General features: G+C 36.5%; 1 protein-coding gene across 2 annotated transcripts in view; it reads right to left on the bottom strand.

Moving 5' to 3' along the window:
- The window catches only part of LOC127881001 (sodium- and chloride-dependent GABA transporter ine-like), a 66628-nt gene that overhangs the window by 5371 nt on the left and 38054 nt on the right, over positions 1 to 23203 (bottom strand). For both annotated transcript variants that reach the window (XR_008049856.1, XM_052428569.1), the window contains exons 4-11: positions 21472 to 21604; positions 17467 to 17601; positions 17125 to 17228; positions 15368 to 15492; positions 14998 to 15110; positions 13500 to 13640; positions 3925 to 4024; positions 437 to 537 (exon numbers count right to left, since the gene is read on the bottom strand). Coding sequence is in view for 1 of the 2 variants with exons in the window: in XM_052428569.1 (XP_052284529.1) it covers positions 437 to 537; positions 3925 to 4024; positions 13500 to 13640; positions 14998 to 15110; positions 15368 to 15492; positions 17125 to 17228; positions 17467 to 17601; positions 21472 to 21604 (952 nt within the window). In the remaining variant the exon portion in view is untranslated. The remainder of the gene's footprint in view (positions 1 to 436; positions 538 to 3924; positions 4025 to 13499; positions 13641 to 14997; positions 15111 to 15367; positions 15493 to 17124; positions 17229 to 17466; positions 17602 to 21471; positions 21605 to 23203) is intronic.

Below are 23203 nucleotides of genomic sequence, written 5' to 3'. Positions count from 1 at the left end.
CCTTCAGTAGATTTAGAAATATGCTCCGGACAAAGTTAAGGACTGACCGACAGACGGACGAACGGAAAGGACCAATTACTATATCCGCTCCGAAAAAAAAAATCGGCGGGGATAATAAACAATCTAAGAATAGATGGCTTTTAAATGATGGAATGAACATATGTACATAATAAATGCTGAATTTTTTTCTATGCCTTAATTATTATTTCACATATATACATATATATAAATGGAAACACTGGTAGATGAAGAAAAGCTGATAATAACATATGCAAGTCTTACTGGATAATGGTTATTGATCCTTTTTGCAATAATTACAAAAGCATCGCTTAAATTGACACTTTTTAAAACATACTGTTGGATTCGTAAAAGAAAAAAAAATATATAATACAATTTTAAGACTGTTATACAAATAATTGATAAGTAAGTAACTTACCAGTATGAGAAGAGGTGAGAAGACATACCAGCAAACAACAAAGAAAATGTTTGGCCTTACACCAGTCATCATCTCAACATCTTTTGCCAAACGACGTGCTCCTGAATTAAACAAGAAACCGTCGGAGACGGGTGATGCTCCCCAAAGTTGTTTTTTTTTCACAATATTGCACTATATATTCAGATAAAAGGAAACGTCTTGAGGGCACAGTAGTTGGGGGGACAATAATTTTTTTATAGAAAATTTCAAAGGGCCATAACTCTGTGAAAAATCATCCGACCAGAACCCACTGATAACATGCAAATCTCCTCTTGGTAGTGAAGCTTCCCATAAAGTTTCATTGAATTCCGGTCATTAGTTGCTGAGAAATAGCCCGGACAAAAATTGTGCATGGACAAACAGACGCACACACGGACAGACAAAGCGGCGACTATATGCTCCCCCCAAAATTTAGGGGGAGCACAAAAAAACATCCTTTGAAGAAATTAACAAAAACCATAGTGCTTCAACAGCTATAAGTAAGTACTCTTTACCTTGTGATATTCTGTCAGTTTAATCTCTTTAATCAATAAGAAAACATCATGCATTCATAAAAGTACAGCAAACTTATTTAAGTCAAGAATCCACATACTTTTGTTTCAATTTCAATATTTGAATGCATATTCTTATTGCATAACAGTTTTTCATCCATATTTCATGCAATATCTCGCGTGTTCAGAAATGCGTTTCTATATTTGAAACAAAACATAGCAACTAAGGTTTTCCAAGACTTCCATATCTAGCTTATAGTAAGTATGGCTCTATTGGTCATAATTGGCTCCGTTACTACTTAAATGTAAGCCGGGTACTCTTTAGTATTCTTAAATATACCCGGGTAAGGTAAATATACACGTACCCAGAAATTCTAATCATGCTTAATTGGTCATTGTCGGCTTTTATTAACATTTAATTATGTTCATATTTATGTCATTATTCTGTCAAAAAAAGCCTCTATAATATCAAAACTCCTACTCAATACGCATGTTGAGGATTTTTTTTTCAGAGAGAATTTTGTTTTGTATTTCGTAGTGTGTTTTACCACACATACTTTCTGTACCCGGGATACATAAAAGTATACTTTAGAGTACCCGGGGTACATTTACCCGAGCCGACAATGACCAATCACGCGTAAGTATGCATTCGTGTGTATTTAAATGTGAATAAAGAATCAAGAAAGCCAACAGAAAAAAGGGCTTTTCAAAACTAGTTTGCCCCCTTAAGTCTGGTGTCACAATTTCTTGAATATATTTTAGATATAAGACTTTGGACATAAAATTTTGTATGGCATTTGGGTCTAAAGACCCATACAATTCCACAAAAGTTATTGTCACATTTTTGAAGAGGTTCAGATTACAGTTACTTCAAACATTGTTTATCATGGGCATAAATTTCCGGTCACCTGCCACAGCCAGAGAACTTTGCCATAAGGTGAGCTCAATTTGTCTAATTCTACTATGTGGGGGGAAATGGGTAATTGTAACATGCAATAATAATAATAATAAATGTCAACTCAACAGCGCCATTTCTTTTTTCATAAAAATCTTGAGAAAACCAGTTATATTAAACAGAAAATGCAGAAAGTGAAACTTGCCTGCTACTTGTCAACTAACCCATGTTCAATTTAAACTGTACAAAGATAACAAAGTGACTATGAAGGGCGACATTTCTTTAACCATCCCAGCTTGTGCACTTACATAACTCGTTTTTGAAAATGCAAAGAGACCCAAGTGCTTTACAATTTAAATAATTGTTTTATTGATACAATAAAAGAAATCAATTTCAGGGGATGTTAAACAAGATGTGTTTGTGTCCCCATATATTTGATATTTGACCTTGACCTTTCAACACTCAAAATGTGCAGCTTCATGAGATACACATGCATGCTAAATATCAAGTTGCTATCTTCAATATTACAAAAGTGTACATTAAATGAGCGATTTTGACCCATATATTTGACCTTTGACCTTGAAGGATGACCTTGACCTTTCACCACTCAAAATTTGCAGCTCCATGAGATACACATGCATGCCTAAAAGCCCAGTCACACCGGACTGGCGTCCTTACAGCGACCTAAGACTGTGTTTCTGGAAAAAATTTATTGTCGTAGTAAGGACGCCAATGACTTTTTCTGTAAAAATGCTGTATTTCACTTTCCCGTTACACCAGCGTCCTGGTTTATGGTGTTCTGCGCTTCCTCACGGCGTCCTTAATACATCCCTAAAGACGCACTGGGGTTGCAGTAGGAACGCCATAGTCGTAGTAGGGTTGCAATAGACGCCATAGAACGCAATGAATTCGCGGTAAGGATGCTATAGTCATTCTGAGGATGCAATTGACGTACAAAGGACGTACTAAAGTCGCAAAAAGGTCGTCGTACGGTCGCCTTGCAGTCAATTATCATTTTCTTTGGGTTTGAGCGGCAACCACACGACGTCCATGGCAACCTTACAGCGACCCTACCACGTTCCTACTACGACTATTGTGTCCTTAACAGAACGCCGTAAAAACGCCGGACTTCGGCAACCACTTTGAAAGTGTTCAAAGTGGTCGCCGTGGGCTTGCATTTTGAGCAACTTTCGGCGTCTTCACTGCGTCATCTTGCGTCCTTACTGCGTTCTTCCGGCGTTTATGGCGTCCTCACTGCGACCTGGGACGCCGTAAGGACGCCAGTCTGGTGTGACGGGGGTATAATATGAAATTGCTATCTTCAATATGGCAAAAGTTATGGCAAATGTTGAAGTTGGCACAAACAAACAAAGCAACAAACCAACAGACAGGGCAAAAACAATATGTCCCCCACTATAAATGGGATATTTTGTTAATTGTCTGCGTGTTCTTGGTCAGGTATTTTGTATCTTCTACTGTACAATATGAAGAACAAGAGCACCGCATAACGGGTGCCACGCTCGGCTGTGAAAGTTTGTCAGAATTTATTTTTTTATTCTTTTTAGAGGTCACTGTAACCTTGACCTTTGACCTAGTGACCCAAAATGGTTGTGGCATGTATAACTCATCAAGGTGCATCAACATATGAAGTTTGCGTGTAGAACTTATCAAGGTGGATCTACATATTAAGTTTCAAAGTTGTAGGTGGAAGCACTTTGATTTTAGAGCCAATCTAAAGGTTTTAGCACGACGCCGGCGGACGTCGGACAGGGGACGACGAGCAGGCTATGACAATACCTCGGGTTTTCTCCGAAAACAGCCTCGCTAAAAATGAACATATCATTATGATTTAAAGTAATATCAAAATAATAAATGTACTTTTGAGCAAACTACAAAGAAACATTGATTTCCTAAGGTTCCATTAAATTTTGTAATTTACAGATTACCTAAGAGCTTGTTAAGATTTTCAATCACTAGTCTTACAATACAGAAGCAATTTTGTCTTTTTTTATTTCAAATATCAAGCATCATATGTGGAATATTAGAGATAATGGCAGCCTTACCGTAGATCCATGTGATAGCTATGACCTCGAAGAATGCCAGATACATGAGAGACATGGCTGACGAAAAGTTGTCAATGAGTTGGAAGAAATATATACCACCCTGAAACATAATGGAGTTATACGTAATAAATTACATTTAGAACATCACCTTCCATAATCTGATGCATATAATTCACTTTTTCCCCTTCAAATCTGAAATAGGGCATGCATTTTGTACTTAGTATGCCATTTATTGATTTAAACCTGAATCTTTTAGTCGAAATATTTGCAAAACCCTTATCGCCATAGATACTAATAAACCTGATAAAATTGATAACTTGAAACAAACATGGTTATTCCCTACCTGATAATCCAGTTCATACAGATTAATCATATCTAAAAGCAATTTCTAGTCATTATTAATACTAAATAAGACAACTTTTAAGACTTACATACATTCATGTTCTGGCTATCATAACTTAAAATATTTTTACTAGCACAGCATAAATTGAAAGAGCAGCCCTAACACATAGTCTATATGAATTTCTTAACAATTTACCAGTTTATTAACTTTACAATTAACTACTGAGTTAAAGAGGCCTTTTCACATTTGGGTAAATTGATAAAATTAAAAAAGTTGTTTCAGATTCGCAAATTTTCGTTTTAGTTATGATATTTGTGAGGAAAAGTAATATTGAACATTTACCATGCTCTAAAACATTTTTTTTTAAATAAAATTCATTTTAATTATTAACTACTTACCTGTTATCTCATGCTTCTCCTTTCCAAGGGGAATTAACTCATCCGGAATTTTAACTGGGAATCCGCCACCTCAATACCGTAATACAGGCCAGGTTAAACATAGTGCAATGCAACCTAGCCAAAAATCGGTAACCAACCCTCAATATTCTTTCAATATATATACAAAAATATTAATCGAATAGCGGGGTGGTAGGTGGGACTTACCGATAACAGGTAAGTATTTAATAATTAAAATGAATTTTACTTAAAAAAAATTGTTTTAATGTCATAAATACTGACCTGTTATCTCATGCTGATTTTGCAGCTGCGGTGGGAAGGTTCGTATATATTTTCCCAACACAGTAGAACCCATAAACAGGGTTATCAGCTAATGATAGCAAAACCCTAAACAAGGGTTATCAAGTAATCTTCGTTAAAACGGTATTAATTATGACTTCTCGGACAAAGTAATATGTCTATGTCGTAAAGAAGACACTACCGTTAGTAAAACCACAACAAGACCAAACATATACAAATTGTATTGTTGGCACTTCAGAAAACGAAGATAAAAAGATGACAAAGGTGGTCGGATTCCTCCAGAAAACAGCTTAGAGCACGTCAAAAAGTGGGGTGTGATTAATATATGCCCACAAAACAGACAGAGCTCTTAATTCATGCGGTCAGATCCTTAAAAGGAATGAATCCTTAAATAGAGATAAGAGTAACTTTCCTTAGTCGAGGTCTAACCCCGAGAAATAGAAGCCGCAGACACATCTCCCCCCCTTTTTAGGGAAAAGAAGAGTGTCTTTTGAGATCCTCGAATGGACTTCAAAATAACACTGCTGAGATAGAACTTCAAAGCCCTGATTGCCCATAGAAGTTTATCCTCATCTTCATGACTACCAGTTTAAGAAAAACTTGGAAACTTGAAGGTAGAAGCCATATAGAGGACTTGATATTAAGCAAGGAATCCTTGCTGACACAACAAAGTGAAGACAACATTAGATCCAACTGGAATTGGTCGTATTCAACAGAAAAAGCATGAATTTTACTTCTCCGTATGGTAAAAGCCATAATAAGAAGGAAAACCGTCTTAAAATTATATTGGAACTGTTAATAAGCCTGATGAAAAAGGTTCATAGGAAGCTCATTAAGCATCCCAACATGTAACACAAGTCAAAACCGCTTAAGAAGGTAAAGGAACGAAAAACATCGTGTTGACGTTCCATAGTTTGGATCAGTTCCAAAATAGGCAAGACAGCACAGAGTTGCGATGACTTACACAAAACAAGGTATATGAAAGCATAATCTCTATCCTTTGATGAAGAAAAGAAAAAATTTCTTATCATCAAGAAAAAGATGAGAAAAACCTCTATGTATCTAGCAGAGTGATTAAGGTAATAACTATGCTCTCGAATACCCAATCAAAAAATAATTTCCATAGAACCTTTATACAGTTCTGATGGAATTATCCTTGCACAAGTAACAAAGATTGAACTTCTAACAGAAAAACGTTCTTCTGTAGAGATCACTTAAAGTAAATAATGGCCAGACATGTAGTGGCACATGTTCGGATCAGTAAAAATATGTCTCTCTGAGATACGATATTTGACCTGTGAAGAAGTTTCCTGAAAATAATTGTACAGGAGACTTAAAAGGTCGTAGAACCATAATCCCATGTTTCATTAAGTATATTGCATGAAATTATGGCAAAAACTCAGTTATTGCAAAAACTCACCAAGAAGGCAAGATATTGCAGTTTATGTCAATGGACGAATGTATAACAATCGCACACCCTGCTGGATCGATTTCTGTGAACTGCATTATTGACGTTGTTCAGCATACCGTTATATACTGCGATGTACGATCGCATAACACTAATTACTAGCGTTTGATGATAAACAACATTCTTCGATATACTATGCATCAATTTTTGTACGCCATGCAAATTCAGTGCCGCGCATGCGCAATTACATTATTTGAACCCAACGGAAAAATAATTCGACAGAAAGAACTGCAGGACAAAACGTCCAACAGGGCGTTGAGACGACCTGGTATGAGTAAGACGATATAGAGAAAATTTGTTGTTCTTGAAAAGAACGAATAAGTTCCTGATTTCCAGATACAAGGAGTGATAATATGATCACCTCCGTGTCTGTAAGTAAACCACGACCGTTGTGTGATAGTTGAAACCATCACAAAGGAATCGTGAAAATGTGTTGTAAATGAAAAACAGTTAAAAAGAATTTTTGCTTTTCAAGATGTAGATGTGCAGGTGATATTCATTAGGATACCACATAATTGAGAAAATCAAGATACGCTGTTCTCTGTGATCGTCCCTAACCTTCTAATCTCACATCTGTATAAGATGTAAGGAAGGTTGTGGTAGAATAAACTATATTCTTGCCAAGATAATCTTCTAGTCTAGACACCACTGAATAGTGGTAAATAATGACAAAAAGATGGAAATCTGTGTCATTGAATAATCCCGAGATTAATACAATTAACTTAAAAATAAAGCTGAAACGGACATAAGAAAAGACGTCTCAGCAGAAAGACCGATAAATACCGACCGGTGACCGGAACCATTTGTCAAGGATGGGTGGGCAAAGAAATCACAGCAAGCCGAACTTTCCCACTCCAAACGCACTTGAAAATTGGTAGAATAGGACAGTGTTTAACACTTATAAGTTTATGACCTATCTACAGAATATAGCCTCTTCTTAAACCAATAACAGGCGCCTTTAAAATCCTGGATAATACAGGTCGTGAAGTCATCGATTTGAGAAGTACGGAAATATGATTGACTGTGGTACCTCCGGAATCGGAGGGGTGATGGCAGAAAAAGGTGAAAAACCCTAGGAGTAACCTTAAGGGGGTCCACTCTTGCCGGTAGAATGCATGGAAGTCTTAAATTCTGACTTGATTAATCCATTTACTTCAAGACTCCTAACCGGGACGAATTCCGAAAGGAATACGAACAGTTATAGGAAGACGGCCTGTTATGGCCAGAAGTGTAATAGAAGAATAACTTTAAAATGAGTCCCTCCAGATCCTAGGATCTAAGATCTGAGTTCAATAGCTCTCAAGACATCTACAAGACTGTAGCCGCTATGCGGTCAATCTGATAGGCAATCCTATGTATCCGAACTCTTGTTGATTCCAGTAGCTTGAAAATATGCACTGTCGTAGGAGCAATAGAAAAGCAGAAGTCGATACGAAATGTCGTCTTGATAATCCTGCTAGCATCATTTATGTGTCCCAACTGTTCCGTGACACTGACTGCAAAGTCTGTAGCCGACAGGTAAAGGCGGTTAAAACAATTCATCCTTCGGGTCTCGAACATAAATTAATAGAGGTCAAATAGTAATGTTCGACCTCAATGCTAGTCTCCGAGCCCACTTCAGCCGATCTAACTGCAAGACCAGTAGTCTGCATGTAGCCGGTTGAGATAGAAGTAGAAATAACAGATATAGGTATTTCATAATCTTCTAGTATTAGTAGGTCATAACCAGCACCAGAATGGATGGTCAGGAAAATCAACCATAGACCAAGCCAGCGGAGATGATTTGGTAACCATCACCAGTAGAACATCAGTATTGAAAAACACAAAAAGTCATGTAGATTGTTGAATCCATAAAATATAGTATTCAATACAATCATAGCCAGGGGTATACAACTAGGTAATGTAGACGATACCTGTGATACTAAAAAATTGACCGATGATTATAACGAAGAAGAGGAGGATGATGAACGACTACTTATTCTGGCCGGTGACCAGTGATCGGTGATATGACCGATGAATGGTGACCAATGTCCGGTGATCGGGACCGGTATAATATAACTGCGTCAGAATGGAAATATCTGGTGCAGAAGAATGACCATCCAAGAAGTCATCTGATAATGTTAACCGGAAAACAACGGTAGATTATCAGTATTAATAGGCATAAGTGTCCTTGTAGTCGTAGTGGAGAAAAGAACAGCTTATCCCGAAGCCTGAAAGTTAAACGAACTAGTGTTCGTATACAACTCGGTGACTGCAACATGTGTGGATGCCATAAGAAAAACCATCACACGTGGAATGGAGACATGATATTCCTAAAGGAACAAGAGCACCGCCTTGAGGGTGCAGACCGCTCATCTATTTTTCTTTTTAAAGGTGAAGGGACCTATCTCAATTTCAATTACAAAGAAGGGAGGGGTGGAGTGGAGAGGGGCCTATAGTGTGGGGGTGTGGTCATTTATTACATTATCTTCCAAAAGTGCAAAAAAAAAAAAAAAAAAATTGGGGGGGGGGGGGAGATTCTTGGGTAGGATAATTAGACAGTATTTCAAAAATAAAATAATAAAAATAAATATTTGTGTTTTTTAACCGTGTTTAAAAAAAAATTAGGGGGGGGGGGTTGGGGGGTATAGTGTAAGGGTGTGGTGGTCATTTATTAGATGATCTTTCACAAAAAATAATTTTTTTGGGGGGGGGGGATTCGGGGGGAGGGGGCGTGGGGGATGGTTTGGGTGGAGTCTATTGTGGTATGTCAGGTAAGAGTTGTTTCGTCAAAGTATCAATCAAATCTAATCATAAATAAAGAAGTTTTGGCAATTTTAGCAAAATTTAATAATTTGACCTTGAGAGTCAAGGTCATTCAAAGGTCAAGGTAAAATTCAACTTGCCAGGTACAGTACCCTCATGAAAGCATAAAAGTATTTGAAGTTTGAAAGCAATAGCCTTGATACTTTAGAAGTAAAGTGGATCTAAACACAAAATTTAACCATATATTCAAAGTTACTAAGTAAAAAAAGGGCCATAATTCCGTAAAAATGACAACCAGCGTTATGCAACTTGTCCGTTACTTTCCCCTTATGATAGTTTGCGAGTGTTCCAAGTATGAAAGCAATATCTATGATACTTTAGGGGTAAAGTGGACCAAAACACAAAACTTAACCAAATTTTCAATTTTCTTAGTATAAAGCACCCATAATTTTGTCAAAATGCCAGTCAGAGTTACATAACTTTGCCTGCACAGTCCCCTTATGATAGTTAATAAGTGTTGCAAGTATGAAAGCAATAGCTTTGATACTGTAGGAATTAAGTGGACCTAAACACAAAACTTAACCAAATTTTCAATTTTCTAAGTATAAAAAGGGCACATAATTCTGTCAAAATGCCAGTCAGAGTTACATATCTTTGCCTGCACAGTCCCCTTATGATAGTTAGTAAGTGTTGCAAGTATGAAAGCAATAGCTTTGATACTTAAGGAATTAAATGGACCTAAACACAAAACTTAACCAAATTTTTCAATTTTCTAAGTATAAAAAGGGCATTTAATTCTGTCAAAATGCACGCCAGAGTTATCTAACTTTGCCTGCCCAGTCCCCTCATGATAGTAAGTAAGTGTACCAAGTTTGAATGCAATAGCATTGATACTTTATGAGAAAAGTGGACCTAAACGAAAAACTTAACCGGACGCCGACGCCAAGGTGATGACAATAGCTCATAATTTTTTTTCAAAAAATAGATGAGCTAATAAAATGGAGAACGTCGATATGACCAGTAGGTTCATTAACGCCTACGTGAGAAGTGGCGACATCCATATAACTGCGATGCCGAAATATTGTTCGGCTACGCTGGAAATATTGTCTTCTACAATATTGTCTCCGTGAGCATTGACGTGATCGCTTACGAGCGTATCAACGCCGAGAACTGCTCAATGAAGGAGAGGTATGTTCGATAACTATCCTGTTGTGCTCAATGTGAAGGTTGACGACGTCCTCGTTTCCTGCGATGTCGAGATCTGGATCGGCTGCGCTGTCGAGATGTGGATCGGCTGCGATGAGACCTAGATCTTCTAGAATACCGTCTCTGTAAGTGACGAGGTGATCGCTTACGAGAGCCGCGACGATAAGAACTGCTCGACGAAGAAGAGCGTGTCCGATGTCTACTCCTTGATGAAGACGATGTATCTGACGACAATTAGGAGAATAATCCAATGATGAAGACCGAGTTCTTCTTCTTGACTGGTGACTGGTGTTATCGGTGGCAGGCCTAACTGATGACTGTTGACCGGTGACCGGACCGGACCGGTGACATGACCGAACCGGACCAGTGACCGGACCGGTGACATGACCGCTGACCGGACTGGTGACATGACCGGTGATCAATGACCGGACCGGTCCGGTGGTCAATGACCGGACCGGACCGGCCGGTCAGACGTCGATCAAAGGTCCCTGATCAACGTCCCTGGTGACGTACCGGTCATATCATGACCAGTGTTGTCACCGGATAATGACCGTATGGCGGATGCCAAATGGTCCGGCATTGGTCGATGTCCTTGACCAATGCCATCGGGCAAAGACCGGCTGACGGGTGTCGCCATATGGTCTGATGTTGACCGACTGTCTAAGAGACTTAGCATAGTACGGTCGCCTTTGTTCCCAATACCCGGTGACTGATGCTGCAACTATCATCCATGGTCTGCGAAGTCACCAGGTATTTATCCACTCTTGTTCTGCGACATTCGTGTAGTCGAATATATGAAAAACAAGAGCAAAACATATTCAACCATAAACTGGTCACAGACCAGATTATCATACGGCACATAAAATCATTATTTGACCATAATGAAAATTATAATAATACTGCCGTAGATCATAAATTAAACAAAAGTTTAATTCAAAACAGATGAAAAATAAAATGACGATCAATTAGATCGTCATACGGAACTTTAAAATCATTATTGCACACAATGGCAAATGATAAACAATCTGTCAATAGAAGAACACGCTTTGCACAATCTCGTAACACATTAGAAGTACATGCTTTGCACGTTCTAGCAATGTATTAGAAGAGCACGTTTTGCACGTGGTCGTTTGCGCCTGAAAATACCCAGCATGATAGAAATAAACCATTGTTCGATAAAAACCAGCATGGCTTACCTTTTACAAATGAAACAATTCCATTAAATCCACACAAATTAATCCGAATGAGAAATAAAAAGATAAATAACACAATTTATCTATTCAAAACCCCAATCAACCAAGTGAAATAAATCGAAAAACAATATTTAAATTCAGAGCCGTAAAAGACACGTATACACCTGGTCGATCCGGAAAGAATATTGAGGGTTGGTTACCGATTTTTGGCTAGGTTGCATTGCACTATGTTTAACCTGGCCTTTATTACGGTATTGAGGTGGCGGATTCCCAGTTAAAATTCCGGATGAGTTAATTCCCCTTGGAAAGGAGACGCATGAGATAACAGGTCAGTATTTATGACATTAAAATAGCCATTATATGCATCTTTTGACGATTAAAAACCTGAAAATTAAAAAGCGTTGCAACGCGAAACGAATTAATAATTTGGTGAGTTCTGTTGTTGTCATTATATTTTGTGAAACTACGAGGATTGGTTATATGTAGTATAACATACACCTGTCATTGTATTCGGAATGATGGCTGAGTGGTCTTAGTGGGAGACTTTTTACCCCAGGACTCCAGGGGTCAGTGGTTCGACCCCTGCTGAGGGTTACCTTTTTTTTCTTTTTATTCTTGATTTTTTTATTGGAGCTTTTTATATCCAATGTTAACATTTATCAATATAAAGCATGTAATGACAATCTTCAAAACATGCCAAAATCTGTGAAAAGGCCCCTTTAACAAGGTTTTACTATAGCCATATAAATCCATATAAGGAAATATGCCCAGCCCCCTAGCATCCTTGTTTTTGGACCAACCAGAACCATTTTCAAACTTATCCAAGATATCATTGGGACAAATATTCTTACAAAGTTTCAGAAAGATCAGACAATATGGGCTCTAGAATGATAACCAGGTTTTACTATAGCCACATTAGAAAAAATGCCCCACCCCCTGGCGGCCACATTTTTCAACCAACTGGAACCATTTTCAAAATCTTTCAAGATATCATTGAGACAAATTTTCTGATTAAGTTTCATGAAGATAGGACAATAAATGTGGCCTCTAGAGAGTAAACAAGGCAAATGTTGATGTCTCACAACACACAATGGACAAAAGGTGATCATAAAAGCTCACTATGAGCACATTGTGCTCAGGTGACCTAAACATATAATTGTTGTCATACATTAAAGTGATCCTAAAACTAAAATTTATGCTGACAACACTTTATATTATTAAATATTATGAATTGTCAGAAAACATATAATTCCTTCTGTTAAGAGCTTTTAGGCTAAGATTTAATAATGTTTAAAATAATAAATATTTTATGAATGTTATCTTAAGGTGGCAAGTCCAACAAGGAATTGTGTTCAATAAATTACCTTTATTTTTTTTTTAATGGCAAAATTTGGAGGAGACAACTTGTCATTGGGAACCCAGAATGGAATACATATACAAATCTTTTTCTAAAATTGCTTTGCATGATATATGATATATTGTTTGCATTTAAATAGTCTAATTGAGTTACTGCAGTCACTTTTAGTGTGAGACATTGATTTTCATTGATTTGGTGAATAAACCAATCAACAAATGTAAGATTTGAACAAACAATTAGTTTATATAACATTACACTCTGATCTTAGCTGACATTTATTATTTCATGTTAACCCTAATGCAGTACAGCTTATCATTAAATTGTTAAGGTAGATTTGTAAGTATAAGCACAAATTGTTAACACAGTTTATGCCACATTGTGTATTTTGTTTTTCATGGTTTTTGTATTTTAATTAGCTGGCATGCTGATGTAGAAGAAAATAAATGCAATTAAAGAAAACAATTTTTTGTTCAAATCCTACATGGAATAGTTTGTATGCTTATATTCCAGAGAAAATAAAACACATTGATTTGTATTAGGATTTCCATCATATACCTGACTTGTTTACCTGAGTAACATTTGGCAGGCCGCAAAGAAATGAGATCAAACAGACTAACAGTACGAGGAATTCCTTCCTCTTGAGGTACTTCCTCACTTGAAGGCTGAAATGGTCTTGTATGGTTGTAACAATCACTTCAACTGAGGCAAACTGAAAACAAGACACAATACAAAACATAAAATATCATAAGCTGTTGAGGGGTATAGTCATTAATGCAACCCCCCCCCCCCCACCCCCCTAAACAGTCATGTCAACAGAATCTAAATATGCAGATTATATTATTTTTTTATCAAAACCGTTAACAATATACATGTAGAAGAACTACAAGCATATCTCAGCTGAAAATAAAGCAATCATCTACATACATTTTTTGCATACCTTTCAGTAAAATTGTATCGAGTTTTAAAACCAGTGTTAATATTTTTAGACCCATCGGAAGAGTGCATTAAGAACTATAACCCCATCAGGAATATATATTATAACTCCATGTTTTGGTGTGCTTAAATTATGCGAGAATATGTAAGTTGATTTAACAATAGGAAAAGGAAGTGAGATAAAATCAAAATGTGGCAGAGCACAATTATGTCTATAAAAGTTGAAAAGAAGCATGTCAACTATTTAGAAAGATATACACAGATCAAATCCCAATCGTCTTTTTTCAATATATTTCAGACTTATAATAATAACCATAAGGCATATAAATAATTTACACATTTTACTCTTAGGTTGCCCCCATAATTTTGATGAGTATTAAGGATTAAAATGATAGAAGAAATATTTGTTTAAACATCAAATATTTAAGGAACATTAATACTAAAAGTGAACAAATATTTCGCAAAAAATTTCGAAAAAAAATGAAGTTAACCAATAAAAAAATCACTGTTCCTTATTTGTTAATGCAAGATGTGGTCTGGTTACATAGATATGACAAGAAACAAAATGCTTGTTTTTATTTTTGTGCGAGAATATATTCCATGTTTATTTCCCGCCTCGATATCCAAACTATACGTTTGAACGCGAGACTTGCTTCTGGCAGCGTCAGAACAACGATGTATTCATGAGAACTAGGCTGAGCTTGTGAAGCTGCCCAAAGCCAATCTCACGCTCCCTAGTGAATGTTCGGATATCTTAGCCAGAAATTCACATGGAATATATTGTGACACACAAAAATAATAAAGAGCATTTTGTATCGCATTAAATCTATGTTTCCACACAACATCAAGTGTTGAAATTTTAGCTATTGGTATAAGGAACATTGATTTTGTATCTGTTAACTGTATTTTTTCAAATATTGTATGAAATATTCATTGATATTGAGTGTTTATGGGATTTTAAATGTTGTGCTCAACAGAAAGCATGGTCAAAAAGAAACATCTGGAACATCGAGTGTTTCACCTCAACATCAAACAATGGTATTCTAGACTGCCAACCATCAATACCATGCCAACAACACATAATTATAAATCATCAACAACACTTAGACATTTATAACCAAGACCAAACCCACCTGACTATCTATTCCAAGGGTGATGAGCATGAGGAAGAAAAGTACTGATATCAATGGAGACACAGGCATGCTGGTGAACGCCTCAGGGTAGATGATAAACACAAGACCTGGCCCTGAAAATAAAAACGTTACTTGCAGAGGCAAACATAGTAAAACATAATATTATGTAAATATTCAAAAGATTAAACATGTATTCTAGAAAACAAAACACAAAATGCTGTTTTCTTGTGTATCCATGGACATGGCTTGTGGTCTTCTTCATTAAAGCATGCAAAAAATCTAATTGTCAAATAAGCCAAAAAAGAAAAAAACACACACTGTTTTCTTATCAATACAGACAACTAAATTACTGACTCTTTATTAAACAGACCTTCTTTGACAACATCATGGACATCTTTGCCCTGGTTGTGTGCCAGGTACCCAAGGATAGAGAATATTGCAAAGCCTGCCAGCACACATGTGAACACATCCAGCAGCCCTATCGCAAGTACATCCCTGCAGTGCACAACAATAAATTCAGACATTATGGTAAAACGCCCTACAATGCTTACCTGAGGCCCTTAACTTATCCAAACAAGTAGCAGTCACAAGATTTCATTACAGGCATACATGGAAAAACTGCACTTTAACCTCTCTGGTAACCATGGACTAAAACCATTTTTAAACACAAAGATATAATTGAAACATGCACATGTACATGAGCACGAATTATGATGATTGGACTTAAAATAGCATTTTTAGGTCATTCACAAGGCTTCACTTTAGCCAAATAAGGAAATCTGCCCCCCCCCCCCTCTCAGGGGCTATGATTTTCAATAGACTAGAACTTTTTCAAATATGGCTTTATGATTGGAACAAAAAATCAGAGCAAGTTTCGTGATAATTTGGCAAAAATATGACATCTGGACTATCTACAAGATTTCACTATAACCATAAGGAAATCTGCCTTGCTCCCTGTTTGCCATCTTTCCCATGGACAATTTTCCCCTCAATACATCAATAAAGCATGTTTCATCATGACTAGGCAAAAAATGTGACTGTTAGAGAGTTCACCCCCATGTGCCATTTTTTTCAACTGTTGCGAACAATTTTTACACTTATCCAAGATATCTTTAGAAAAAATGTTATTGGCAAGTTAAATGATAAATGGACTACAAATATGACTTCTAAGGCCCTCATGTTGTTTTATTATAGCCATACAAGGAACACGGCAAACAATTAATGTTTATCCATCATAATTTTCAAACAAGAGCAGCAAAATTTAATTGCATCTTTGCACAAATTAGTAAGCCTACTGGCTCTGCAGCTGACCTTATCAGTTTGTCACTAACTGGCATCAGACAAAAAGTTATCACCAAGGGCAACATAAATATATAGAAGGGCACTGGCAATACATAGCTTTTGTTTGGGCATGGTGGCAAATCAATAAAGACACGGCTTGTAGCCCCACTGACTATGACTTGATAAAAACTTGGAAAAACAGACATGGGTCCATGATGTGTTCTGTATAACCTTCTCAATTGTGTAGCAAGGGGTTTGATAATTGTTCATGTGTATTTATATGCTCATATAATGTCTTGGTAAATAAAATTTATTGTGATCAGGTGAGCAAAAAAAAAGGTTTCCTGAGTAATTATCAGTTTATATTATATCACATATTGATGCCTCACAAAATCCATGCTAATCAGCAAACAATTATGGTATTTTTTGTGATGTCAAATGTTACAAATACTTAACACTTGTTACATGGTCAAGTTTTCTCTTGATAAGTCATAGTTTGCTTTTAAAGCCTCTACTGTTTGTTATTGTCAAATTTAAATTTGACTTGAAATACTTGGGACACATAGAAGCCTTAAAAATAACATGTTTCAAGTATTATGCATACTAAGAACCTATATTGTCTTATAATAAACATTTCTGACCAATGTTCATTCACATCAGCTTATATGCAAAACCTGCAAATTAAAAAATATTACTGGTAAGTTCAAGTACCTTTCCCAGTTCTTCTTTCAAGCCTTAACTAACGATATTCACAAAATAAAACTAACATTACTACGAAGGAAAACAATCAATACAGACGTTACACCAAAGATCAACAATAAACCAATCAATTTAACATGGCCATACTTAAGTATCCTATTGTTACGCTTGTTGTAACTGGACATGGTGATGATGCCTCCAAACGCAATACCAAGTGAGTTAAAGGTCTGAGCAGCGGCATTCACCCACACCTGTGAACAAGTTCCAACATAAAAGATCTTTGGGTACAATTGTGCAGTTTGTTTGCAAGTATATAATGATCTAAAATATGTAATCAGGCAACAAAGCTTAAAATCATGTTCCGTTATGAATTCTCATTTCTTAATAACACCATCTACCATCAACTTGAATAAAAAACATTATCTTCCAATATCAAGGATTGTTTTCTGCTTTCAGACCAAGACTTAGTCTAGTTCACCAATGACTTACATTTGCATTCAGGAGGAGTTCCCAACGTGGCACAATGAAATAGAGGATGCCGTTGACAGCCCCAGGCAGTGTCAAACCTCGTATCAGGAGAACCAGCAGCACCACGTATGGGAATGTGACAGTGAAATACACAACCTAGAGTGTAACAACACACCTCAAGATTATAAAGAGAAACAAGGGACAAAATTGTCACAAAACCAGGTTTTCATTGTGAAAAAAAAATCTGATTAAGGGAGAAAACTCAAACTGAACTTTTGAAATGAACAAACAAAATTAACCCCCTTTGTAAGTTTGTTTTAAAAAAAAATCTATTTTTAGTCGTGGCGACCTTGACATTGGAGATATTGACGTGATTCTTTTGTGCGACACACGTCCCATGATGGTGAACAAATGTGCCAAATGATTTTAAAATCTCACAATGAATGACATAGTTATGGCCAGGACAAGCTCATTTATGGCCATTTTTGACCTTTGAACTCAAAGTGTGACCTTGACCTTGGAGATATCGACGTAATTATTTCGCGCGACACACCGTCCAATGATGGTGAACAAATGTGCCAAATGATTTTAAAATCTGACAATGAACGACATAGTTATGGCCCGGACAAGCTTGTTCCGCCAGCCCGCCAGCCAGCCCGCCAGCCAGCCAGCCAGCCCGCCCGCCCGCATTCGCCAATCTAATAACCAGTTTTTTCCTTCGGAAAACCTGGTTAAAAACATAAATATACATTTAAACAAATGAGACAAATACCTTTGTCAGAGGAACAGCAGCTATTGCTGATGTAAAGGGTACATAACTCAGAAATGAAAGCATCAGTGCATGTGAAAATAAAGTCATGCGCGTCTGCACTTTATAATTTCATGATTTTCAACATTTCAAGATTTATTAGATATCATGTAAATAAAGGCCTCCGGCCACAAATACAGCATTCATTTACAGAAACATTATAAACTGATATATGCCACCTTGTATAAATTGTGGTTTTACACTTTTGTTTTGACAAATACACACTATTATACAACAATAAATATTACATAACAAAGTTTGTAATCAAGGTAAATTTATAGTCCCAATGACATTCATTTATTTCGTAAGATTGAATGTTAATTGTTTTATAACAGAAATATCAGTGCTGCTCATTACAATATTAAATGACGTTTTGTTTCTTTGGCCGTTATACCAATTATACAAATAATTTGTTCGTATATCAGTGTACTGTGGACACTCAAAGAACGCATGAAATTCGTTCTCCAATACAGGTACGTCAAATCTTGTTAAACAAAATAAGCATGTTCGCCGGTTTTCGCACTGTACGTTAAAATGCCTGCCAAGTTCAATGTTCAATTTATGATTAGAACACCTAAAACAAGCATAGGGTACATAACTCATAAATGAAAGCCATGCACATCTGCATTTAAATGTTGATGGAATACTAGAAGATTCAATTCAATTGCTAGATAAATATTGAGGTAGTTTATTCAACAAACTAACATATTATGCATGGATTTAGTTCAAATGTACATATCCTAGGAATAAGAACATTCAAAGATGGTGGTGCTCACAGCTTGCCTAATTTAATAGACTAATTAACCAATAAGAATCAATTTAAATTTAAAAACAAGAGGGCCATGATGGCCCTGCATCGCTCCACTGTTTTTTCTTTGCGAAAAAAACGTGTAATGCGCATGGGTTGAAATGTACTCAAGCAAATTGTGACTTTCTCTTTCTATCCCTCGTCCCACTGGGCGCTTAAAGTTGGAAGGATGAGCATTTTTATATATGGAAAAAGTTACTACCGTGTTAACTAAACAGACAAAAAAGCCTGGGAATTGTTGCACAGGTCCTCATTGCTTATAACGTAGGTACATTTATCTCTCCAAAATATATTGTCGTTCTTTCTATTTCACATATTTTTAGATGCTGAAGATCAAATCTACGCATTTGATTTGAAACAGATTCACAAGACCCATAGGAATCAAAATTCCTTAACCCTTTACCAAACAACACATTTTGGACTTTCCCAATTTGAAAGAGGTTGCAGACGTCAATTGAATTAAAATGGAATATGAAGGAAATGATCAGGTAGGGTAGAAATAATTGTGATAAAAGGAGAAATTGCTCATCAACCCACACATCCCTAAGACCAACAAGCCTGAGAATATTATGATAATCTAAAGATTATTTCTTTATATTTATAAATGTATTTAATTAAGTAATACATTTGACTTCTAAGATCAATTCATAACTAATATTAAGAAAATTATAAAATGGTCAGAAATATATATGGATTGTTGAGCAATTGACAATCATTTCAACAATTCATGATCAGTCACGATTCACAAATGGAACAATGAATCATTAGTTATTAAAAAGCAGCATATACGATAGTTAAGACATTGCACTTCATTAATTTCAACACCTTCTCTTCGATACAAAGTTTGAGTTTACCGTGCAGTATCATATATTGACTTTCCTTGAAATAATTATGTTCATGGAAGCTGTGTTTTTTAAATCAATAATATATTATTAAACTGGTTTTAACACTTTAAAAAAGACATAATTAACATGTCATCCAAAATATTTTCATCCGGATATATGGTCACTTTCGACATATTTAAATAAAACCCGACTTTTTTCAGTTTATAAGAAAAACATTCATAACACATGTTCTTACTTCAATGCCTTTGTAAGCAGTCACCATCTGACCTAAAATGGCACTAAATGACAGGGTTTTATCTCATGTTTACAAGATGTTGATGTTGTTGTTGGTCACAGCCAAACAGCCGCAGTAATCTCCACTGGTAAACGTCATATGTTCAATTTTGTGACCCCTGGGGAACGGTCAAATTTGACCCCAGGGGCATAATTTGAACAAACTTGGTAGAGGACTATAAGATGTCAATACATACCAAATTTGGTAGCCCTAGGCCTAATGGTTATGGACAAGAAGATTTATAAAGTTTGCACAAAATAGGCCTTATATAAGCAAATTTTCAATTTTTTGAATCCCCGGGGCAGGGTCAAATTTGACCCCAGGGGCATAATTTGAACAAATTTGAAAGAGGTTCACCACAGGAACATTCCTGAGAAATTTCATCAGATTTGGACCAGTAGTTTAGGAGAAGAAGATGTTTAAAGAAAAAGTTAACGCACGCACGCACGCATGCACGGACGCACGCACGGACGCACACACGACGGACACAGGACCATGACATAAGCCCCGCTGGCCTTTGGCCAGTGGAGCTAAAAACAGTAGAAAGTAAATTGGTTATTTTTCATTCAACATCAATAAAGGTGTGAAAAACATCTGGAGACCGTTTCAATAAACATTGTTGTACACATTTACGATTCAATACATTTTTCGAAGATACATAATTGCTTATGTCCATATCATATGATCAAAAAATTTCAGTACTTAATTTATTACATTGGCATCTCAAGGGCCGTATATATTTGACGAGCATGGCGAGCTAGTTCGTCTACTTATTCAGATTACAAAATTCTCTCGTAAGTTGAAATTGTTCTACGTTTATGAAACAGCCCCCTGTTTGAGTGTTTAGGGTTCTTATTTAAGAAGTTCAATGTGCTTTGTTCAATAAGGTATGTAAAGGTGGAATTATTAAATCAAAGTTTAGTAAGAGATTCTTACTTTGATATTATTGCAGTTTGTTGATATGAAAGGGCCAGCTGCAAATTACTCTGTACAGTAACTTGAGTTAGTATAAATACACAGGAAAATAAGTTTATTATTGCCTGATTTCATAACATAGTTTGAACATGTTGCAACTATTCCATTTAATTTAAATTCATTTGTTGATAAAAACCGTGGCCATGTACACATAACTTTTAATGATTTACTAATGTTTGATTGGGAAACAAATCCCAAGACTCTGCAAGCTGCAATATAATGGAGTTGCATTAAGTGTATTAAGCGTTAATTACTATGATAGGTTGTAATACAAACAATTGATCCTAACATAGGCTTAAGGTATATAAATTACTACCTTGCCTGTCAGTTTTGGCCCTTTCCATAAACAGAAGTATACCAGGATCCAGCAGAACAGCAGAATAAGGGACAGGTCCCATTTCAGTGCCCCTGGGGAGTCAATACCGGAGGTTTTCTGAAGGAGACGGCTCCTACAAAGAACACAATTGACAAAATTTACAATGTAAGGATGTAAATGCAGTAAGTGTGATGTTGACAAATAAAATTAAAGTATGTTTTAAAATTAATAACTTAATGGCACATAATTTGGAATGTATATTGAATCATAGGAGTTAATATAAATAATACAAAATTTAAAAAGATATTTAAACAAGAGCTGTCTTCATCGGAGGACTTATGCCCCCGAAAAATGCTTTTTCGAATCCTAAACGCAGATTCTGAAACCTAAACGCGGACCCTAAGTTCAAGGTCAAGGTGCAAAGGGGTTAATATTTGTGTGCGTATGGAAAGGCCTTGTCCATATACACATCCATACCAAATATAAAGGTTACATTTGAAGGGACATAGAAGTTATGAGCATTTCTCGAAACCTAAACGCAAAAGTGAGATGGACAGACAGACAGACAGACAGACAGACAGACAGACAGACAGACAGACAGACAGACAGACAGACAGACAGACAGACAGACAGACAGACAGACAGACAGACAGACAGACAGACAGACAGACAGACAGACAGACAGACAGACAGACAGACAGACAGACAGACAGACAGACAGACAGACAGACAGACAGACAGACAGACAGACAGACAGACAGACAGACAGACAGACAGACAGACAGACAGACAGACAGACAGACAGACAGACAGACAGACAGACAGTGTAACTGCTATATGCCACCCTATCAGGCGCATAAAAATACCAAATGTACTTCCTTTCCTATTAAATTTGCATAAACTATTTTATAACAAAAGCTGTCACCATAGGATGTCTTATGCCCCCTATAAACGCTTGATAGAAGTTATGAGCTTTTTTCGAAACCTAAATGCAGATTTCGAAACCTAAATGCGGACCCTAAGTAAAGGTCAAGGTCACAGGGGTCAAAATTTGTGTGCGTATGGAAAGGCCTTGTCCATATACACATGCATGCCAAATATGAAATTGCTATCTGAAGCGACATAGAAGTTATGAGCATTTTTCAAAACCTAAACGCAAAGTGTGACGGACTGACGGACAGTCCGATCACTATATGCCCTCCTTCAGGGGCCTAAAAAGTATACATCCCAACAAGAAATAGAATAAATGTGTTGCTTTCAAAATATGTTAAATACAATATTATAGATATTTTCTTAAGATAAAATTTCCTTCAAATAAAAATTGTATGTCTTTTATTTTTAGTGATGTTAAATTTGGGCCCTACGGCTTACCTGAGATCCAAAGGAACTAGACCAGTGTTCTCCATAAATATTTTAGAAGCAATGTATATTTTCAAAGAAGCCAGCGACTAAGCACTAAGCGACTATAATAGGGGTTTGTTGCGTAGTTTAGAATTAATATTTTTGGGGGGAAAAGTAGCCGGCGCAAAAATTACTAATTACTGGGGAAAACCACATGGCTGCTGATGCTCAGAGAACACTGAACTAGACTATACTGAGAAAGTGCAAGCTGATTCATTAAGATTGAACCAAAAAGGTGACTTCAAGAGTATTAATTTGCTTTTTTAAGTGCCATAGTTTTGAGCTCCTATGACCCAGTTTTAATCTCAGCCAATATTTAATTGGGACAAAT

The sequence above is a fragment of the Dreissena polymorpha genome, chromosome 1, assembly GCF_020536995.1.
Source record: "Dreissena polymorpha isolate Duluth1 chromosome 1, UMN_Dpol_1.0, whole genome shotgun sequence".
Classification (NCBI taxonomy): Eukaryota; Metazoa; Mollusca; class Bivalvia; order Myida; family Dreissenidae; genus Dreissena; species Dreissena polymorpha.
This window is presented reverse-complemented; position numbering and strand designations above follow the sequence as displayed.